A 16,624-nucleotide genomic window follows, 5' to 3' on the forward strand; every position below is an offset into this window, starting at 1 on the left:
ACTTGTGGAGACACATTTACCTGATGCACGAGCTAGTTCAAGAGCTGCTCAGGTGGCAGAGCATGTATGGGTGCTGTCCTCAGGGAAAAGAGGGAGGAAGGCATTCAAGCTGCCCCAAATGAAGAGTAGAGGGAAAGTCCCAGGTGACTTGTTTCAGGGCATATGCAGTGTCTGTCACGTGTGGAGCACTCCCAGTGTCACCATGATCAGTGCCAGAGAATGTTTCTTCCTACATTGTTAGCATAGCGTGTCCTTTTAATCTTTAGTGGCTAGCCTGGCCTAAGTCAGGTGATTTTCTCTGGTAAGCAAGTTACCCTTTGTGTGGGTATCCTGACAGCAATTTGACCATGCTGTTCAGACATTGCCTAAGGTAGTGCAGGAGAGCAGAGGACACCAATATCCCTGGTGCAGTGATTCTTAAGTCATTTTAGCCAGAGACAGGGAGAGTGTAGGTGGGAAAAAGAATGGTATTTTGATTATAGGCTGCAGACAAGTCCAACTTATCCATAACAGACGGTGTGAACAGGCTCCTGCCTGTAATTATGGCAATGTGCAGGTGCGGGAAGAGTCTTGGGAAAATAATTTCAAGGATGGAAGGAGGACAGGGAATGTGGAGATCAAGTATGGGTGGCATCATAAACAGCTCTCTGCTGGTAGGAGTCACATCTGCTGAACTTGCATTCACTGTCAACACTTGTCTAGCAGAGAGCTCTTCACAGTGCATGGTTGTCCTGGAATCACTTGATAAAAGGGATCAAGTTCAAGTTCGCCTTGGGCAGACTGTAAAGCTGGTAGCATACTGTTGTAATTCTGACTAAGTTGTCAATGCCATTATCAAGTCACTCTTATAGACAAGATGAGCAGGACTTGTGACACACTACTGCACATTCATATAGTATAGAAATGGCTATTTGTGCTTGCCTTTCAGGATGGGGAGAGTACTGTGTTTAATTTGTATGCCTTTTTGAGAGATTGTCTTTTGACACCCTTCAACGGCCTTTCATCAAAGGCTTGGAAGAATATTCTGAGGAAGCATTGCTGTGTGCTTCCTCTGTTCTTAACTTTTCCTTTCGCTGTTAGAGACAGGATACTAGGCAAGATGGACATCTCATCTGACCTGATACGGCTTTCTTATGCAATTTGTGCTTATGTAAGTAATCTGTCTTCTGGGTAATATGAAACGAAGTTGTCTCACATGCTGCCTCTCCTGGAATACAGCTTTATTAATTTACACATATTGTATGCACTAGTTCAGCATTGCAACATCACAGAACCTGAACACTGAGCACAGAACTAAAGTGTGATTACTTTGTGATTAAAGATTTACCGAATCAAATATGTGTTATACAAGGTAGTTGCAGTATCAGAATTGCTATTCTGAACAAATAAAAAGTAACATAAAATACTTTTGACATATTTGTCTTTATAAAATATCACAGGACACATTTTCTATTTGAAGAATAGTTTTTAAATCCTTCTCAAATGTAATAATATGCTTCTTTCTCCTTCCTGTTGTCAGTGTTCAGATATCCCAGTGATCAATTATACTTACTTCTCTCACTTCATTGAGAGATATATTGATTGTTTCTTATTAGATATTGGAGAATGGTCTATTTTATAATAACACAAATGTATATGTTTATTAAAAGGAAGAGCGTCAAGGGTTTGACAGAGCTTTTGTATTTCACAAAGATGCTTCTCTTTTTTGGGAGTGATGTTGACCATTGATACCTTTAATTCTTTCCAACTATCTGTAGTGATAGGAGAGGATGGTCAAAGGCCAGGATATATGGAACGGAACAGTTTAACAAGTAATCAAGGCTACTTGGCTTTTAAAAGCATGAATCTTGATCAGTTTCAGCAATTAATATTTTTGTCTTAAAGATAAGATAGAGATATTACACACAGCTTGATATAGTTGGTTAGAAACTGGTTAGAATTAATGTTCTGTAAAGTATGTAAAGCAGCATAAGAACCATTGGTAACTGTTTACATGCTATTAATAATTAGCAACCTTCATACTAGTCTGTTAGGAAAGAACCACACATTGGGTACAATAGAAACTCAACTCCATACGGTTGGGTTCAAATTACATTTGACTTGGACAATAGGGCATGAATGGGGCTCATTTGAGTTTCTGCCACTGTAAACAATGAGATGTTGGAATGTTTCATTTGTTTATTGATTTATTTATTTGGGCAGGTGCAGGTTGATCATATGATATTTTTTTTTTTATTCAAATATAGGCAGAAAATAGTTTAGCAAACATTGTCGAGTCAGAATGTACGATGATAACCAACATCTTGAATGGACAAACTCAATTTAATTTAGCCTGTGGCTGGTTTTGAATTTGGATCCTAAACTAATCAAATCATATTCTAGAGAAAGTGCTTTATGTGCTGTCCAGCCACTTAAAAAACTGAAAATGTAGATTTTATTTTCTGATTAATTTCTTTTTAGGTACTAAGTTCCTTTTTTTACTTTCTGTGAAAAATTATGTTCACGTCTGTGAGGTAGATTCTGTTAATGCTCATGGGGCTCATCCTTGAGAAGAGGTCATGCAAATCTGATGGATCCCATCTGGATGAGCATCATTCTCTCGGGTGTAATTTTCCTCAGCTATTTGAAACCCTTTCATAAGTGCTCCAAAGCAATCAGGTTCTATAATTTGCAAAATGATGGCAGGAGGAAAGAGCCAGGAAGCTCGTTGCTGGGATCATACGTTAGGAAGTAGTATCACAGGACTAATAGCCTAAATTAATGCAAAGAGAACCTTGATTCAGGCTTTTTTATCTTCTCCTTCTGCTGGACACCCGCATTTCTCCCAAGTAGACACTATAAAGGGAGAATGTATGATGGTAACACATCTTCCTATTTGGGGCAGGGGAAGGAAGGCACGTGCAGAAGACATTATTCTTGGTCCTCAGTTTCCCAACTCACTCATGTCAAATAGAAAATTGCACAGCAATCTGCAAACAAGAGACAATCCCACAAATACGTGTCTTACAGGTAGAAGTAAACCTACAAAAGGATTGAGCAGACCTTAGACATTTAATACCTTAAATCATCTTATATAGCTTATGCTATAAAGTTCAAGTGTTGCAACTATGTGTTGTGTCATAGTCCTTTCAAAGTTGTTCCTCTGTCTCTCACCAGGTGGAACAGATTGGATATACACTCAGTTTGATAAACAACGGCTTTAATATTTCAGTTCACACTGAGAATTTGCTGTCTTTATTTCTCTTTCAACATTATATTGCATTTAAACGATGACAGACCTTCTCTTCTAATGCGCACGTTTGATTCCTGTCAGTGCTAACGGAAGGTATGTGCAGACACCAATGGAAGAGTAGAATAGAGTTTCTCTTGAAGTGAACAACTGTTTATAATTAGAGTTGTGGGAATGAAGGAAAACCCAGCTAGCAAGCAAGCAGTCACTCTTCCAAAAAGCTTGGTAAACTCATAAAGCTCAGGAGCTTAATCTCTGAACCAGAGTGCTTGTTATCTAATCCCCACCAGCTGTTGTGTACTTGGTAGTCATGACATCTGTAATAGAGCTGAAGGGCCTGTCTATGTTGGTTGGCACCTTTACCCACCAACTGAACTCGATTCTTCTTTCATTGCTCACAGTTACCTGCTTTAAATCATTAACCTCAGGGTTTGATCATCCATTTAACCATACTTAATAACAGAGAGCTTGGGCTGCTTTTCACATTAAGCATATTTTAGATATGTAGGTTTTCAGCGGCTCTAGTTTTTGCCTTGCTAATAAGAGAAAGGTATCAACCAAAAGAATTTCCTCTGGTTGCATGCTGATTCCTTATATAGACTTAAAAATGACCTAGGAGTGAAATCTCTTGAGTTGTATTTCAGCTGAAAAATACCGTCACACTTCTATTAAGCAGGGTAAAGAATTATATACATGTCTCTGTTAACTGGTGTGTATGAATTGGTAAAGGTGTTTATAGAAGATAGAATATGAATGTAAGCAAGTGTGTATGTGTTCATTATAATTGTGGAAGAATGCTTGTTTTCAGGGATTGGTTTCAGCTGTGCTGTAGTGGGTGTCATTCTTTTAAGATAGCAGAGGAGAGAAACTGGCCCAGTTTGAGAAGAGAATCCATGTTAAGTCTCCCAGTGAGTGCTGTGACTTCAAGCCTACTGTTTGACAGTATCCTCACCGCCACAAGCAGTGCAGAGTAACAGCTGTTGGGCCTTGTGAGGGGTTAGAGGGAAGGATGTCTTGTTCCTGAATCCGAAATTAGTTCAGTTAGGAGCTAAGTGTGGAGCTGTCCTCCCAAGACCATTTCTGGACATGGAAGAACTTAGGTCTATGGGTTATTTTACTGGTTAAAACTTAGATGCTTACCGCTTCCTAGTACCTGAATGATTAGATTGGGCATCTGAAGCTGATACTGTGGCCAAAATTGGCCGTGAAGACTACCACAGTCCTTAGTTAGCTGTCAGCATAATACTGTGGATCTAAGGTTTTAACTATCCTAAGACAGTTCTCATCATCTATAATACTTACTGTCAAAATCCAGAATAATGGTCTCATAAAGAAAACCAGCTATACCAAGTTTTCAAAGAAAGGTCTGTTAAAATTTTGTTAAATTTAATTATAGTCAGATTGCACTTGGAATTAACTGTACTGATGGATTTCTTTATTTTTTTCCCCCAGAATGGCGCTAAGAAGTTCTGGGATTTTATGAGGACACATGACAGGTAACAGGGGGAATCACGTTATTTCCTTTTGTCTTTATGTAGGTTTTTGTACTGTATTCTCTTCCGTTGGTCATAGCTTGTTGATGTGGAATTACTTCTTTTTCCTCCAATTTCCTCTTCAATTCTCACTTCTTGTGTAATACTTGCAGATAGTTCTTTACTACTTTAGGCAGAATAAGCAGAAATTTTAAAATCTCACAGTTTATTTTGTTTTCAGTAAGTTTTGTCTGGGCTTGACTTTTCAAGTATTAGAGTTTTGGCAGATGATGTATTGCTCATTTTAATGATTACATAGAAGATGGAACTGAAAGTTTGGATTGTATGACATTTTCTTATTTGAGAAAAGAAAAGGGAAGGGAAAAGAAAAGAAACCTGAAGGGAAGGACTCTGCCCCACCCATACTTAACCCTGTTGTTATCTGTGCCATTAAATGGTCTGGTCCCACATATATGACCATACTCTCTCACCTGTGAATGTATCATCCCAGGTATTGTCCTTATATAAAGACTGTTAAAAAGCAATCTAATGTTACGGTGATACTGTTTGATTTTTTTTTTTTCACTTAGCAATTACTTGGAATAAGGTAGAGATTGTGTTTTATGTTTGAGTAAATCCTAGTATTAACTTTTTTGTTTTGGTCCTCTTCATCACTGCATATAAGGATGTTTCAGGCAAAGCCTAATTCACGTAACTTTACAAATGCCTGACACCTTTCAGACCCTCCATTCTGTACACCAAAACCCTCTCCTAAGCACATGGGAAGAAATGGGCAGCCAGCAACTTTGTTCTGTCTTTCCAACTGTATTTCTTTTCTCAGGGAAGAAAAGCAGTTAACTCCTGACTTCAAAGATCAGTTCATGCAAAATAGGCTATATATGAAACAGACCCAGTCGTAGAGTTACTAAATACTAAAATATTTTTCTGTCTTTTTTAAAAGTATAAATATTTAATCTAGTCACTGAAAATTCTGGAACTGGAAAATAAAAATAAAAAGCAAAGGTAACAACTTTTCCTTAGAAAAAGCTTTTCTAAGTCTATTAAATATAAAAAAAAAACGTAGCAAGACATTAATGGCAAAATAAATTATGACTTATAACCAGAACCATGTTGAGAGATGTATCCTTCTTGTGCGTGAAGTAAGTAGGTAAAATCAATTGCATTTTGGGGAATTCTTCTCTGTTGGAACCCTCTATATCCTTACAGGGAAACTTTTTGTGTGTAGGTACCTGGGATGGACATAAAGCAACACTTTTTATCACTATAAGGATTAGGAAGGTAAAAGTTCCAGGAAGACTGGGAAAGTATTAGCTAGATTAAAAATGCCTGTGCTGCTTGAGAATGAGGACAGAAAAGGGAGTGATATTTCAATACTGAACTTCACACTTGCTTTTGGAATTTGCCTGGAAGACAGTTCTGTCTTTGCACTTTGGCTATCCATATGGACATGTGCCTGGATTTATGATCGCAGATACAAAGGCTGAAATGATAATTGATTGCTGGAAACTTAATATATGCCCTGTACTTTCAAGCAAGTGAACCCAGCCTCAAGTCACAGTGCTGAGAACATGACTTCCAGATGAATAATTTGTATTACTATTTTTGTTTAAATTTTAGATTATCGCTCTGTGATAATGTGTGAATATATGCAACTAACTGAGTGGGGTAAATATTAAAGGATCAGTTTTCCATGAACTTCTTGGGAACAGTACTTGTGAAGGACTTTTGTGGACATTTTTAAAATAGTTGAGAACATAACTGTATAAAAAGGCTATGGCCACATGTCATGCCAGTCATCTCTGGTCACATAACATTTGTTAGCTTCAGATGCACAACAGCTGCCATCCGAACTTATTAGCGACTACTGTTGAACTGTAGAATGTCTAACGCTCTTTCACAAGCAAGTTCAGTGCAACTTCGGACACCAAAGGTAATAATGTGAACTTTCTGTATAGGAAATCCATGGTTTCACATACATTCTATTTGTGAATATGAATCAAATTGTTGCCAGATAAATTAGTCAGGTTCAAAATTCCTTATAACACATTAAAGCCCTACATTTTACTGTATTTTAATAGGACAGCTGTAATGCTAGTTATATGGAAAAGTCGCATTGTCTAGTTGCTGAAGATTATAGAGGACTATACTTAGAGGGCTCTTAGATGAAGGGTAAAATCTTGAAGAAGAGGAGGGGTTTCCAGGACACATGTCCTGTTGGTCAGGATGTCCTACTAGGTATGTCAGGAAAATTGTAGGTGGTTTCCATAATTAGGATCCCTTTTCCATAATACATTTTTAAAAGTATTCAAAACTTATTTTACTGCTGAAAATGCTGTAACACTGTTAAATGCTCTAAATTTTTTTAATAAGGCTGTTTACCTAAATTGAACATACACATTGGAATGCCACATCTGTAAAGTACACAGAGGTATATATTATATATTTATATATAATTGATATTTTTAATGAATTTAGTGATGCTGAATAAAAAAAACCACCTGTGCTAATCATATAAAACCATAAATTGAGCCTAACTCATGTCTTTATCTGTCATCCTCTTTCAGCAGCATAAGTAAATGTGTGCTTAAGACTGACTTCCTTGCTGTATGACAGTGAAGTGTGAGCTTGTGTGCTGGGTTCCTTTGGGACCCCAGTGTTCTTTCTCATTTCAAATGAGGTCAACGTAAGCTAATATTCAATAGATTTGTATCAGAATATAGACTTGATACAGGAAAAATATTTAGCAAGAGAATGAAGTTATTTTTGTATAAATTTATCCTTTCCAACTGTTCAGATGAACAGATGATTAAATTATACAAAGACAAAAAGCATGAGGACTGCAGTAGTCAGTTAAATTGCCTTAAGTGTGAGTCACCTTTTAAAATCTCACAATATATTGCAGTGGGGCAAGATCGTTTAACCATATACAAGCTGGTGTAACGCTAGCACAAGCCGAAATAGATTTTTTATTAGGTATCACTTTTTTTTTTTTTTTCCCATTTCTTTCTTATTAGTTGTTGCAGCTCTGGATTTGACTCTACAGTGTGTGACTCCTGAGCTTTCTTAAGATCAAGACCATTTAAAACTAGAGTGTCAGTCCTGGAGTCACCTCTGCTTTACATATAGTTTGTAATTTATGCTGAACAAATAATTGCTTACTCTCAATCCCTCCATGCCACTTAAAGACAAAAAAACCCAAGTTTTGTGCAACATTATTACAGGTCACGCAATAAACTCTTACCAAGGCAGGCGTTTGAAACCCTTGCTGTCAAAAGTCAACTGAGAAAAGAGAAAAGATGCATCATTTCAAACCAAATTGAGGTTTAAATTGTAACAGAAGAAAGACCCAGGACAGAGAGGCATACCCACAGAGAGTAGTTACGTCCTGGAACACTTTACACAGAGAGGCTGAGGAACCTCCATCCCTGGAGAAATTCAAACCCTGACCGGACAAGGCTCTGAGAAGTCAGACCTAACTTAGAAGTTACCCTGATTTTGAGCAGGAGTTTGGATCAGATGATCCTCCAAAACTCTCTTCTAACCTGAAGGTTTCTAAGTAGATTAAATACTCAATGAATGTTACAGTTCCCATCTGACAACTGTCAAAAATTTGTAAACTTGTCAAGAAATCTGTCTATAAGCCATTTTTCTATTGGAAAATGACACTTTTACTATCGTTCTTGTCCTGTGGAGTTACATTAAGTTAATCTTCCGCATCTACTTGCATTAAGTTAATCATCATGCAGATGAACGCTAGCAAGAGCTCATTACAAGGTTTTACTATGTCATTAGAAACAACAGTGAAGATTACTAGAAACTAATGCTGAAAAATAAAAATCCTTGTTTACCTCTTTTTGATTGTAATTATTTTAACAAGTTTATTGCGGTGGTGCTCCATAGATGTTACATAATTCTGGCCTGTTGTGTTTGGCAGAGACACCCAGCAAAAGATGCTTTCTGCAGTTATTTAATGTATTGCTGGCTTTTCTAACTAGTTTACTTTTCCTCTGAATATTCAGCTGATGTGTTTGCTCGTTATTAAACATATCCTTATGAAAATCAAGCGGAGTGCAAGCAATGAAGATTTAAATGCAAAGTGTATCTCAAGGTGCTTCTTAGGCTGTAGGAATTAGTTAGCAATTTGTGGTGGTCTAATATGTGGGGGGAGGAGTTGTTAATTTTTTTTTTTTAAGGTCAATGCTTTTGAAAATAAAAACTTGATCAGGAGGACATTTTCCTTCTGCAAATTTATGGTGATTCTCTGTCAGAAATAGAAACGCACCAAGTATTACAAAGCAATCATTGATTCTCTAAAAACAGACTCAATTCTAATTATATTCTCTCATCCTAATTTTGCTATGTTTAGTACAGTAAGAGCCTGAAATGTAATACTTAAGTTTTACATTCATCTACTCCACAAAGCAATAGACCAAGTTCGTTTCAGGTTTCAGCAACTCCCCTTAAACAGGTTCAAGGCTTTTAGAAGACATAATTTGGGAACAGATGAAGGTCAGTGTACAGTCATGTGCTTGCTTTTGTGCTTTGAGTAATAACGTTTGAGAACAGGAACATAACCGTACCTTTTGCTGGGTGACAAGCAAAAGGACAATTTTCCAATTGCATTGAGAATGGTTATAAAGCAAAATTATGGCTACTTCTCTAATTAAAAGTATGAAAAATTCACAGTAAAGTACACTACAGTTAAAAGAAGACAAATTTGAGAGACTGAATTGCATGCAAGATTGTTATGCGAGTGCCTCCCAACCCTGAAAATATCATGTGACAAGGAAAAGGTATTTGGACTAAAAAACTGACAACTCTGCATGTGCATTGTACCCTTTTTATGCAGTGTTTTACCTACAAAAACATGTCACAGTGGCTCAGTAATAGTTCGTGACTTAAAAATTCTTAATGGAAAATATTTTGTCTTTTCTTACCTCTCTAAAAAGAGGAAGAGATAATATTCCTGCCTTATAAGATTGGCTTCTTTTAAATAAAGAGATTAATTTCTTTCACATTTAAAACAAATTAATTCCTCGTTTAATTTGTTTGCTCAGAAAAGCAGAAAAAATACTTTATCTATTACAAAGATGACTGAAAAGTGTAGTTTTCAGGAGGGAGTTTGCAGGCTGAAGGGAACCAAGGCAACGTGCACTTTGGCGTGTTGTCTCCCGCAGGTACCAGCGCTGGGGGTAAACAGCAAGAGGTTCTCGAGGCGAGTTAAAAATGAACATATGTCAGAACAGGAAGATGAATATACTCAACCGGTCACTCTGATGTGAAGTTACCTGGCCGAGTTCTGGCTTCTGCGCGCTGCTGAAGTCGGGGAGCACGGGCTGCGCAAGGGGGGGAGTGAGGAATGCTGCTGCCGAACAGCTGCGCCGGGAGCCTGCCGCATCCCCGGCCATGGCCACGAGAGCCGGCCAGGTGATGGGTCGCCGGAGCCACGCGAGTGGCCTGGAGGAGCCAGGGTTGCTATTCTGGCTCGGTGGCTGTAGCAGGCAGCTATGGAGACGGGGTGGAAGTCATGTGCCCTCACCACATTATAGGAGTGGATTAAATTCCTTCTCCTATTTCATATGCCAGATCATTTGGGCTTTATGGAAACTTAATCCTGTATGTATTTTTCTGGTTTCTGTCCTGCTGTATTATAGACCATGAAATTTAACTCAGATGCTCCCTTTGTGCAAGAATTATCACAGTATCTTTAAAACGGGTAAAATGCAGCCATTTAACATCTTTATAGGTAAAAAAAAAATAATAATAATCTCTCTTGGGTGGCATGTGCCTTTTATATGCAATGATGTGCTGTTGTGCTGTAAACCTTGTCTGTCTTTGTAATGTCTCCTTCAGGGTGTCAATGGTGTGGAATTTTCATTATTATCTTCAAAGATAGTGCAGAAGATAATGCACTGTTTAAAATAAACTGGATGTAGTTCAACAAACAACAAAAATGATGAAAAGTTTAGGGAAATAATAGCTGAGAGAAGCTAATGATGGCTGGGCATGTTCATACAAAGGATAACACAACTGAAGAGAAAAATTACTACTTATCACAAAAATGGAAAGGAATGCTATAAAGCAGTCTGGAATCATTTTAATTTCATCGGTAATCAATGACAGAACAAGAAATAGTGTCTCATGTGGAAAGTATTTTTAAAATTAAACAGTAAGAAACACTTTTTACCAATAGGCAATACGACAATCTAGGAAGGCGTGTTTTGTAATCGCTGTCATTGAAAACACTCAGGTCTAGACTTGATATCTGTCTATCCGATATCTATGCTATCAGGATAATGATATTTTTCCTGCTATTAGAAGGAAAAATCATAGTAGCCTATTTATTTTCCTTCAACCCAAGTAATTACACTATTTGTTTGCATATGATATTTGCAAATAAAATTTACCTAATGCTTGTGGTTTTTTGTTTTTCATTTTTTGGGTTCTTTTAAAGCGAAGACTTGACAGATCCTCTGCTTCTGTGCCGTGAATCCTGCAGGCGTATTCTGTCTTTCAAGATGTCTTAGGATCTGATCTAAATAAAATCACAGGAACGAGGCAAAAATAAATGTATTTGATGCTGTAAAGTTATCAGAGAAAACCACAAAATTAAAAGCCAAATTTTCAGATTCTCATTTCACCTTTTTAAGATTGTGATATGAAAGCACCATATAGCATATAAACTCTTCCCTGCTGTATCACTGAAATAGGGTGAAATGGCAGTAAAACCTTCATTGAGGGCATTGCTTTATTGCGAAGCTAAATGTTTGTCTATTTTAAGAATGGAATCTACAAAAATTCTTAAAACTAAGCAGGTACACGAGAGTTTGGGCTGATTAGTCATAAATTTCTAAATGCAGGTTTGCGGTATCCAGATTAGAGGCATCTTGTTTTTACGACTTCAGGGATTTCGTTTTTTAGCACTTGCAATAATACACAAAATATGTGTTTATTCTGTTATAGTCACTGAAATTTAGAAAAGTCTTCCCTCTGCTTCCAGGTGGTTTTGAAATGTAGCCTGTTCTGCCTGAAGACTGCCAAAAGTTTTTACATGGTCTAGAGACAGTAGCATGGGCACGGCCTGCGTTTGGAATTGGTAAAAATAATCTTGGGAAAGCTAGGCAACGTTCTGTAATCGGACTGCCTGTAGTTTTAGAGTCGTATCTGAAAACACATCTTGGAAAAGAGGGAAGTATTGAAACTGTTATTCTAGAAATGGGGAGATTAGGTAAAATGTGAACAACTGCCCATTTCTTAGTCTACGTTTCTCACTAATGGTAGTGAGACTATACATTTATATCCAGCAAAAGATTGTGTTACTCACTTCATATTTGCGGTTTGGTAGGTAAGAAAGTTGCTGGTTCATCTCTGACTTTGGCTAGGGCAGAACACTCGAGCTTTTTGTTTTGTGAGCTGTTCTTGAAACAGGGTGTTGTTTTAGAACTTTGATTTTTGCATTTCAGAATGGAGTCAAGTTTATGCCTTTTAGATGGATTATTTATTGGTCTTACTATGTGATAGCATTTATAAACGGCAGTTTCACAAATAATTAGGAATTGGAACAAAAGCCCATCAGGCTCTGACATCTGTTGCACATAATGCCCACAAAGCTTTATTTAATCAAATAAGTTAGCATAAAACCTGAATTTATTTATTAAAATATTTTGTTGAAAGAATCCCATTGAGATGCAATGTGTCATTTCCAAGGGTATCCTGGGATACGGGCCAAAATATGACACTTAAAGAATGTTATTGAGAGCACCGTGCTTTGATGTCTCATTTATTTTGCAGTTGAATTTACTTTCTATTTTTTTCTTTGTTATATGAAAACAGGGTGCTGGGAGGATTGTTTATTCCAAAGATGTTGTCCTGCATCATATTCTCTGGTTGGGTGCAAATTACTACTTTACAAGTAGATAGAGCTTATGTTTTAAAAGTGCGTGTATATGGATTTGTTAGCACTTCTTAATTCATTCTTCCACCCGTCTAATGATTAACCAAACATATGCTTCCTGCTTTATGGTGTCACGAACAACTTCCTGCTGCAGTTCAGTTTACTGAAACCAATCTTCCTTTTGAATTTTTCCAAAGTAACATTTATTTTCTTAAGCATATGTGTCTCGCTTCTTTATTCTGGTTTTACTTAGTATTAAATATTTAAGTTGTATTGGAGAAAGCATTCAAATTTGATCAGAATACAGAAGTCTTCTAGACGTCTCTAATTATCTTTTGCCAAATCCACTTTATCTGTGATTAGTATGAAAGGCTGAATGTTTTTGTCAGGAGCTTATAGCTTTGCTTTTGTAATAGGCTGCATTTTAAGCAGCCAATTGGATTGGTGTTGGCCTTTGAAAAATGTAAAATGCTTTGAAGGAAGACTTAAATGAACCAGTAAAGATTGTGCAAGCACACACATTTAATCTCAGGACTGTCTGCATTATAGTTAAAGCTCTGGGAAACTAAAGGAATTGCACTGGAGAATAATCAAAGCGTACAGCTTTATTACATGTCTGTTCTGAAAACGAAGGGACTGTTTTCTCTGGCTTAAGATACTGGTGCTGCTCCGACAGAAGGAAGAAGACGGCACTTTAGAGACCACATTAGAAGTTTTCAGGGACGTGTCCGACTGTGAAATGGATGGTTAATTTGAATACAGAAGTGACGCAGGGGCTACATGCAATTCTTTCTCATGGTCACCAAAACCAGTTTTGAAATTACTTAAGTTGAAGTAGGCCCTCCTGAAGGACGAATCCTCCCAAAGCATTACTTTTGATTGTTAGCTCTCAAACAAGTTTGGGGGTTTTTTGATTATCACTTTCAAATTAAAAGCACAGTGATTTCTGATTTGAACAAGAAGCGGACACTTGTTCACTAACATGCTTTAGTCCTGATCTGGGATGTTTATCAAACATAATATTTTAAAAAGACTAGATGGAATTATATATAGTCCTGACATGGAAAACAATATGAAAGAGCAATTTTTCAACACTGTATGAACAAAGAAAGCCAAATTCATATAACTTCAAGAAGAAAAACAATTTTATACTTTAAAGCTAAAATAATTATAGGGCTTCTAAATGATTTATTTATTTTCCTAATAACTTTCCTTCTAATCTGATTCATAAGTCTTGACTCCTTCTCCCTTATGATCCGTATAGGCAAAAATATTACATGTATGTTTTGTATTCACATGCTCTCCAGCTGAGATGAATACATCTCTAAATACTTCTGTGGTTGCACACTACATTTGATTATTTTCTTTTGTTTGTATCAAAGGGATTTTTAATACCAAATATCTATGGAGAGTCAAGGGGGCTGATTAAATCAATGACTTGCTTTTATTTCTGCATGACATTTTTGTGTTTCTTTTTTGGAATCTGTTGTTCTTTTTTCATTGTCTTCTTTGAGAATGGTAACTGAATTACCTGATAAGCTCTGATAAAGTTCTGATAGTGTTGCAGGGGTTTTGGTGTTTTGCTTTGGTTTGTTTGTTGCAGTTTTTTTAAATCAAATAACTTTACTTCCTAAAGTCTCCGCTGTGGAGCTGAGATTATTGTTTGTAAGCAGCACAAACAATATTACAGACTTTCAACTAATTTTGAGATAATTTTTAGCCTTTATAAGTAGGTGGAAGTGGCTGACATTAATAGCTGGGAAGCCCTGGCTTTCAGTGGTAGCGTCAGTCTTTTTTTAGGTGCTTTGTCTTCTGTTATTCAATTCTGATCACAATTTCTGTGTGACACGCATGCTAGACGCAAGCAGACCCTGAGTTGCTCTTACAATGATTAAAGAAAGGTCAGTTTCTTTGCCCGTATTACCTCATCAATTACTTAGCATACTATAGTATTAGTACAAGATTATCATTAAAAATCCTTATCTCCAGCCTGGAGAGTCTTATTTCATTCACAGAAACACAAGAGAATCTTGTCCTTTTCTTTGCTATTACTATACTGTGATTTTTTCTTAAATTATTTTTTAGTTTTGCAAATTCACATTTGTAAAGTATGTGTTAAGGTCACATCTAAAAATAACAAAAAGCTTGATCAATCTTTATTAAAGGATTTTAAAAGTTTGTCTCATGAAAAGCAATTAGTAAGTGTTAGCAGTTGCTTGTGGATTAACTGTAGCACAGGTCAACAACTGACAAATCAAGATAGAAGATTACCAAACCAATGCCTACAAGGTGAAATTACATTTCTTCCTAAAAACAAACAAACAAACAAACAAACAAAACAAAAAAAAAACAAACCCAACAACAAAAAGCGAAAAAAAAAACCCCTCAGACAAAAAAAAAATAAATTACAACCCCCCACAAAACCCCCTAACTCCCACCCCCCAAAACCTTCCTTCGAGTATTGGAGCTCTAGAAGTACCTACGTGTTCTTGTAGCTTTGGCAAAGCTCATTTGCTGATTACTAGGTTATATTTCAAATGAATTAACTTTCCGTCCCTCCATATGCGTATGCACCTTTTACAAGGATGTCAGTTTTCATCTGTCCCCTACCTCGTAACTCCTCTGGTCAAATACTGCATTTTTTACATTGCTCCTAGAAACGCTGCCTTCCTTTCTCAGGTTTGAGCATGTGAAGTTGTAGTAGTATTTCTATAGAAATGTCTACTCTGCTGGAATGTCATAAAGCATCGGTTACTATGAGTTCAATAAATACAGAGCTGTACTATGTCAGGGGAAGGAAAAAAATTGGAAACAGTTTTCTACGCCAATACCACACAACGCAGTAATTTTCTAAACTCTTGTAAAAGGTGTTTTCAACTATAAAGGTTGTATTCAGGTGGATATCTTCTCTTTCAGTAAGAGTCTTAAAGGTGGAAGAGGAATTAAGATTCTGGACTCCTCTGTTGCAGATGTCCATGGGTCAGCTGTATGTAATTTCCGCACATTGACATAGATGTTTTAGGGAAGCTTAATATGCGTTGGAGAATCCTAATACCTACAAATTTCAGTCAAGGTTTTCTTTGAAGCTTAAGTGGTTAACTGCTACGTGAGACCCTTGACTGAATAGTTGGAGTCCCTTTAAGAAAACATCATGTTAAATACCAAGACCAGGCACACTCTAACTGCAAACCTGAGTACATTAAAAGCTCAAGTACAGATGAGCAGGTCTTTGTAGATATGTCTCCCCGACATTTTGGGTACATATATTTCTTAAAATATTTTAAGGCTACCCTAGTTGTTCCTATATTAATAGAAAGAACAGTATCCTACATTATTGCTCAGTAACCTGTTTACATGCATGCGTTGTTTGGGAGAAAGTCTCCTGTAAATGCAGTAGTTATTTATTGTATGTATAAAGTGAGCAGGAGCTACTGCAGGGGGGAGATGAGGAGGGGGTGAACCGAAAGGCTGAGCAGGCCTGTGGTCATCTCCGGCCCTGGAAGACACTATACAAACCTGTGTCATCTCTTAACATGGTTTCTTCCTGTTTGGTTGTAGTCCCTAAAGCAGCTACCAACAGATGCAGTGCGGAGGACCCAAGCCTCCTTCATTGGTCTGAGGTGGTCTATGTCTTACATAAGCAAATTATAGCTCCTAAATGACACGTAGAGCACACTTTGAAGAGTTTTCTTCTTAGCCACTTCTTGTCTGCAGAGGTGGCGTGCCCGCTGGCAGTGGCAGGTACCGAACATGGTACCTGCCTCTGACAGTTGTGTGTTGTGTGCTCGGTGAGTCCCAGCTGCAGGTCTGTGGCTCAGTGGCATTGCGTTTGCATCAATGACCTTTCCTTTTACATCAGTGATTTCCCTGAGTGTCAGCTGCTGGAGGAATAGCCAGCAAAGATGTACATCTCTGAAATATGCTAAAAAGTAATAATCTGCCATTTGAAATGGAAAGGTTGGCGGGTCTAAGCTGTGCAGATCTAAACCTGCACAGGTTTCACTTGTG

General features: G+C 37.3%; 1 protein-coding gene across 1 annotated transcript in view; it reads left to right on the forward strand.

Moving 5' to 3' along the window:
• NUDT14 (nudix hydrolase 14) overlaps window positions 1-16,624 on the forward strand; it is a 61,778-nt gene that overhangs the window by 23,517 nt on the left and 21,637 nt on the right. Inside the window, exon 2 of the mRNA XM_082485522.1 lies at window positions 4,682-4,725. Coding sequence (XP_082341648.1) covers window positions 4,682-4,725 — 44 coding nt within the window. The remainder of the gene's footprint in view (window positions 1-4,681; window positions 4,726-16,624) is intronic.

Source organism: Vanellus vanellus (genome assembly GCF_965231255.1).
Source record: "Vanellus vanellus genome assembly, chromosome: 6".
NCBI lineage: Eukaryota > Metazoa > Chordata > Aves > Charadriiformes > Charadriidae > Vanellus > Vanellus vanellus.